The sequence below is a fragment of the Prosopis cineraria genome, unplaced genomic scaffold (assembly GCF_029017545.1).
Source record: "Prosopis cineraria cultivar Desert tree isolate PC_DT_omini unplaced genomic scaffold, ASM2901754v1 PC13, whole genome shotgun sequence".
Taxonomy (NCBI): domain Eukaryota; kingdom Viridiplantae; phylum Streptophyta; class Magnoliopsida; order Fabales; family Fabaceae; genus Prosopis; species Prosopis cineraria.
In genome coordinates, this window is record NW_026555344.1 from 4,356,416 (window position 1) to 4,361,756 (window position 5,341).

The 5,341-nt window shown below is 34.4% G+C and overlaps 1 protein-coding gene across 1 annotated transcript; it reads right to left on the reverse strand.

The window, feature by feature from the left end:
* Positions 1-1,079: 1,079 nt before the first annotated feature.
* LOC129290719 (probable nucleoside diphosphate kinase 5) lies at positions 1,080-4,777 on the reverse strand. The gene is made up of 6 exons (XM_054927614.1): positions 4,559-4,777; positions 4,212-4,289; positions 3,425-3,649; positions 2,486-2,593; positions 2,213-2,322; positions 1,080-1,346 (listed from the first exon to the last, which is right to left on the reverse strand). Exons 2-6 carry the CDS (start codon positions 4,274-4,276, stop codon positions 1,318-1,320), a joined length of 537 nt encoding a protein of 178 aa, XP_054783589.1. The 5' UTR covers positions 4,277-4,289; positions 4,559-4,777; the 3' UTR covers positions 1,080-1,317.
* Positions 4,778-5,341: the final 564 nt, after the last annotated feature.

Genomic DNA, 5,341 nt, shown 5'->3' on the forward strand with positions numbered 1-5,341 from the left:
ATTTAAACTTTCAAATATAGCGTTCTTACGTTATTATTGAGTTTAATACTTAATATAAAATGAAAAAAAAACAATCTATAAATTTAAACTTTCAAATAGCGTTCTTACGTTATTATTACTCATTTGTTCTCTCCCTTATTCTTAACTAGTGATTGTGCATTTGCATTTGAGAGAGAGAGTTTGTTAGGATATCCATGTGTATAAATGACTCATAAATTTGAGCCTTCATCCCATCTTCACTTAATCACAGGTCTTCAATCGTGTGTGTCCGTTTTCTCAGCACCCAAAAGAAAAAGGACATACTTTTTGCATTTGGAAGCATTGGAATGCATGTTTTTGTAGAAATAATCACGGCCCAGTAACTCCACCATTTCTTTGCCAACAAGCCAGCAACATTGCTTTGTGGGCCATGAGATCAAATGGTGAAGATTTACCATGCCACCAAAAACTGGCCTCGGAGGTACACTAAAACGCACACGTGACTTGTGCATTTTGGGTTGGTATGCATGATTTTGAACGCCATCCCGAACTTGCTCCTTAATGAGAGAAGAAAAAGTTCAAAAGTTTAGGCTTCAATACAAAGGATCTGTATATTAACAAGTTAAAGCGACTCGGGTAAAAAAAGGCTCAAGCTGAATCTTCAACTGATATTAGCGTGAGAGAAACTAAAAGATTTGTGCTTTGAGGCAAAACAACAACAATCCTCACCCCACTTTTCCTGTCAATTCTGCTTATTACAACCAGCAACTTTAATTGCAAACCAGGCATTAGTTTACAGAAGATGATTGATTTTGCAGCGCCTGAACTCTGAATATCTGATTATTGCCTTTGTCGATAGACAAATTGAGCATGTGGTTGTGCATTTTATATAACCGCTGGCCATTGTCAGCGAATTTTAAAGTTTGAAATTGATAAACAAAACAAACTTGACCACACTTTTCCTTTGGGATGAGACAGAAACGGCTGAGTTTCAATGAGCCATTCCTTTAAAACCATGGATCCCCAGCGTCGCATTGCAGCAACCAATCACGTTTTATTTTTACTTTTTGAATATGAGTCACTTTTATAGAATAATAATAGTTAAATTGTTTTTTTTTTGGGCTAAATATGAATCATATTTTTTGGGTAAAAATTTCATCTTCAAGTTACAACTATAAAATAGATTCAACCTTTTCGAATCCGCTCAACTCAGTTTGACAAAAAATCAAGCAAATCTAAGACCAGTAGGAATTGAAACAATTCTGTGCAGCGCATGAATGCGCACCAAAAAAGTTAGCTCCGCAAGAAAATTGCCTGTCTGCTTCAAATCCTTACCAGCTACAGTTCATCATGTTCAGTAACCACATCTGACCAAATAAATAGAGACAAATTAATTACTTAACATTCATTAGATGATATGATAAAATAAAGAATTCCACCACTCGAATTTAACTCAGGTGGCAAGGGTGGAGAGGGGTGTGCGTAGTGGGAAGGGTTCAGAACTTCTTGATACATACATATATATATATATATATATATATGTTTGTATAAACAGGGAATTCTGGCTCAAGTTGGAAAATGGTAAGGGTTTGATTATGGGAATGGTATGGGATTGGTAAGGAGTGAAGATTCTTTGATACTTACTATAAGACATTTGATAGTGTATTAATTACATTTTTTTCAATATTACCCCTATTTAAACTCATTAACTATAAGAAATAATGTCATGCAAATTTGAATATTTTTCTTTTAAATAGGGTACAATTGGAAGTTTATTCTATTTTAAAACAAAGTCACTAACTCAACCACCTCTTATTGATTTTGGTAAGATAGTTAGAGGTGTCTTATAATAGGAACCGGAGAAAGTATTTTAAAAGGGCTACCATAATCAAGATAATAATGAAATTTTCATCCTTCAAACCAATTTTGAAAGAAAGCAACTTGTGAGTGTGTCTTAATTTCAAAGGTGCTTCCTTTGATTGTAGCAAGTGGGTAAAGGGATAAGGGCAGTAGACCTTTGATATCAAATTCACAACAATTTCAAACACAGGCTGGTGCCAGGAATTAGCTCATTGACCAAGTTACTGGGGTACATAGCCTGTCAGACTACCTAATGACTTTGCAATAATCAAGAATGAAGAATCCTAGTGCCTAAATCAAGTGCAGTGTCTCATCTGGAACGAGAAAATATGTTGTCCATTTTTTTCTTGAAAAATATTGAGTTAGAATTAACCTGTAGACAGCTCTCTGAAGAAAAATAATATTTCTCTTTGTGCAGATTTATGAGAATCGGATCCGTGTACACAATTCCTTTCAGTGTCCAGACCACACATTGCTCTGAGGCTGTATATAAAAGAAAACTATTTCAATTGTCATGAAATTTTCTCTCCGATCACACAGTCTAGGGGCTCAATTGAAAAAGGTTGAGCAAATATTTTAAACCTAAAGTTCATCTGAACCCAAACAGAGAGAAGCATAACCAATATAACACACACACACACACGACCTGTGAGGGTAAGTAATCTTAGCCTTGCGTGCATCAGTCGGCCCCATTAAAGCACGCCAATCAGCAATAGCATTTTCCTTCTCCAAAATCATAACTAATACTGGTCCGCTGATACACAATTGTCACAGAAAAGGATGCAAGGAAATTAAGAATAAGACAACAGCTAGAAAGCAACATCAAACAAGATTAAAATGAGAGCTAAACAGAAATAACTGTGATGAACTGATGATGCATTACTTCCCACAAAAGTGAAGCCAGAATTTCATCGTCCAGGTAGTTAACAACAAAAATCATTAGCTGACAACCATATAATAAGGATAGAGATTGACACAAACCATCTTAATTGTGCTTACCATACAATAGTAGAAGTTATAATGTTAAAGATTTTGTATTATGGACACTAAAAAGACCTCCTCTTGGCTATGGTAATCCGGTATTGAGCACCTTCATTTCCACCATAATTATAAAGAACCAATTTTGTATTGCATAGACAAGAGAGAGACGCTACAAATAAAACAAAAGAAACTCAATTTAAATTCAATGAATCTGGCCATATAGGCATAATATTGAACTTAGATACCATTGAACCAGATTGAAAAAGGAAAGAATTGAGGTGTGAATACTGGGCCTCAGGAATATTGCTTTATAGTAAAAACAGTTACAAGGTACAGCATAGGATCATTACACGTAGAGAAAGGTGAAATACATCAACGACACACACACAGAAATATCTACACTCTTCTAAACTAATAATACAATTAAGTAGTTAATCCTTTGTTCAAACAAAACCCAAAAATTGAAACATTACAACGAGATGGAGCAAATAAGACAATTATGTTCTCTGTATCTACTTAAGCGGTGGGCAAATCCAACAAAGAGTTTAACTTGAAAAACTTATGACACAGTTACATGCTGACATCAGGACAGTCAAGGAGATACCTTGTCATGTACTTTACAAGGCTGGCAAAGAAACTTTTAGAAGAGTGCTCTGCATAAAATCTTGCTACGGTGTCCCCATCAAGTTGAACTCTCTTTTCCTTAAAGATGCGGAAACCAGATTCTAGAACTGTTTTCTTGATGTCATCTGTGTAGTTACCAAGCAATCCATCTGGTTTTATAATAGCTAGAGTTTTCTCCTTGTTTGTATTTCCGTTGCTCAAAGACCTGTATGTTTTTAGAAGACCATCTAGTCAATTTGTCTTGACTCTACTTCTAAGTACGTTTAACTTCAATATAGTGATATCACATATACATGTGACTTTACATGATGAAATATACAGTATCGATATGTACATAAGCCTATACAATTTTTGTAATACGAAACCAATAACATTTTCAAGCCCCTTGTTAAAATTCGATGCTTGTAAGAATTTGCATGAAAAATACTCTCTTCAAATAGTCATTAAAATTATTGGCCAGTTGAATCACTCAAAGCTATCAAGCATACAAGACAGGAAGAAGAGAGGAGTAGCAGCAGAAAATCAAGAATATTTCTTGCTGCCCATTGTGGAACTTATCAATTACTTCTCCGAATTTTCCATCGAGTTTCCCAAAGATCATAAGACTACAGATTATTGAAACCACCGATTTTAAATATTAGAATCCTATATGCTTAACTCTAAGCAGGTAAAAAGTTATTGCTCTAATCTTAGTAAGTTAATAACCATGACAGTGCTGAATATAGATTTTAAATTCAAAGGAGACTGGAATGCCAGTGAATGCTTACCAGAAAGTAGAAACAAAAGCAAAAAGAAGAAGCATTCCGATTAATCCAAAAAAAGGAAGCCTCATTTGAAGAACCAAACTGCAAGGATCAGCAATAATTACAGCAATAACGGTTCACACAAAGTTTATAAAATTATAACAAAATAAAGAACAATATGATTCTGTTTTTTTTTTTCCCTTGTTTTCAATTCCACGAAGCCAACCAAGACCAATTGAATTCCTATTATCTTCTCATTCATAAGTTCCTAACACTAACCGTTGAGTATGACAGCGGAAGGAGAAATGGAAAAAAACTAAAGCAGCTTTGCTTTTCTCAATGCATTTTTCAGTATTCAAACAGAGAGATACCTGTAATTCTGGGGAGGAAAACTGAAAGAAGAGAATGACAAATCCCACCACAACCCAAGAAAATAACGAAAGCGGCAACCAAATCTCGGTACGATTTGAGAAAATCTGCGGCTTTAAACGTAAATTTAGCGAAATAGAAATTGTTAATAAGTAGAGTTCATCTCCCAGACAAATCCCGATGGACTCGCGGGAACCGACTTGGATGCGACCATAGTCAAACATCCGGCTTTACCTTCGGCAAAACATATTGCGTTAATTTATACTCTTTTAATTTAATTATAAAACATTTTGCTCGAAAAAAAAAATTTAATTAGAAAATTTTAATTCATTCCTCTAATTTTTTTTAATACAAGATCATGGTAAAAACTGTACAAAGAGACAAGATTAGGTCAAATCAAAAGTCATAAAACTCTTACAATCAAAAGCAGTCTATCAAATAACAAAATATCAAAATAATCCTTGAAAGCTTGAGAGTCCTGTGGGCTAAAAGATCGGTACATTTATTTGCTTCTTTATAAACATGATCAAATATTATCTCTCAATCTCACATGATAAAATTCCTAATGTTTTTTATAATAGCTAAGAGAGCATGGCTATCAACAAGGTTGCAATCAATGAGAAATAGAGCCTCCATAAAAGCCAAGTAGACATTTACTCTTGTGAGCTTAGCATTCCAACAAAGGTTCAACCCTTCCATTATTCTTAAAAGTTCAGCAACAGTGTTGAGTTGATAGCCAAGATTTTTGGAAAAATCTTTTATCCAATTACCCTTATCATATCTTA

Excerpts from the sequence above, each read along its gene's own strand:
- LOC129290719 (XM_054927614.1), bottom strand. The coding sequence starts at position 4,276 with ATGAGGCTTCCTTTTTTTGGATTAATCGGAATGCTTCTTCTTTTTGCT. Across the intron at positions 3,650-4,211 it reads GCTTTTGTTTCTACTTTCTG|GTCTTTGAGCAACGGAAATA; the intron begins GTAAGCATTCAC and ends AAAAACATACAG. Across the intron at positions 2,323-2,485 it reads AAGATTACTTACCCTCACAG|CCTCAGAGCAATGTGTGGTC; the intron begins GTCGTGTGTGTG and ends TTTTATATACAG.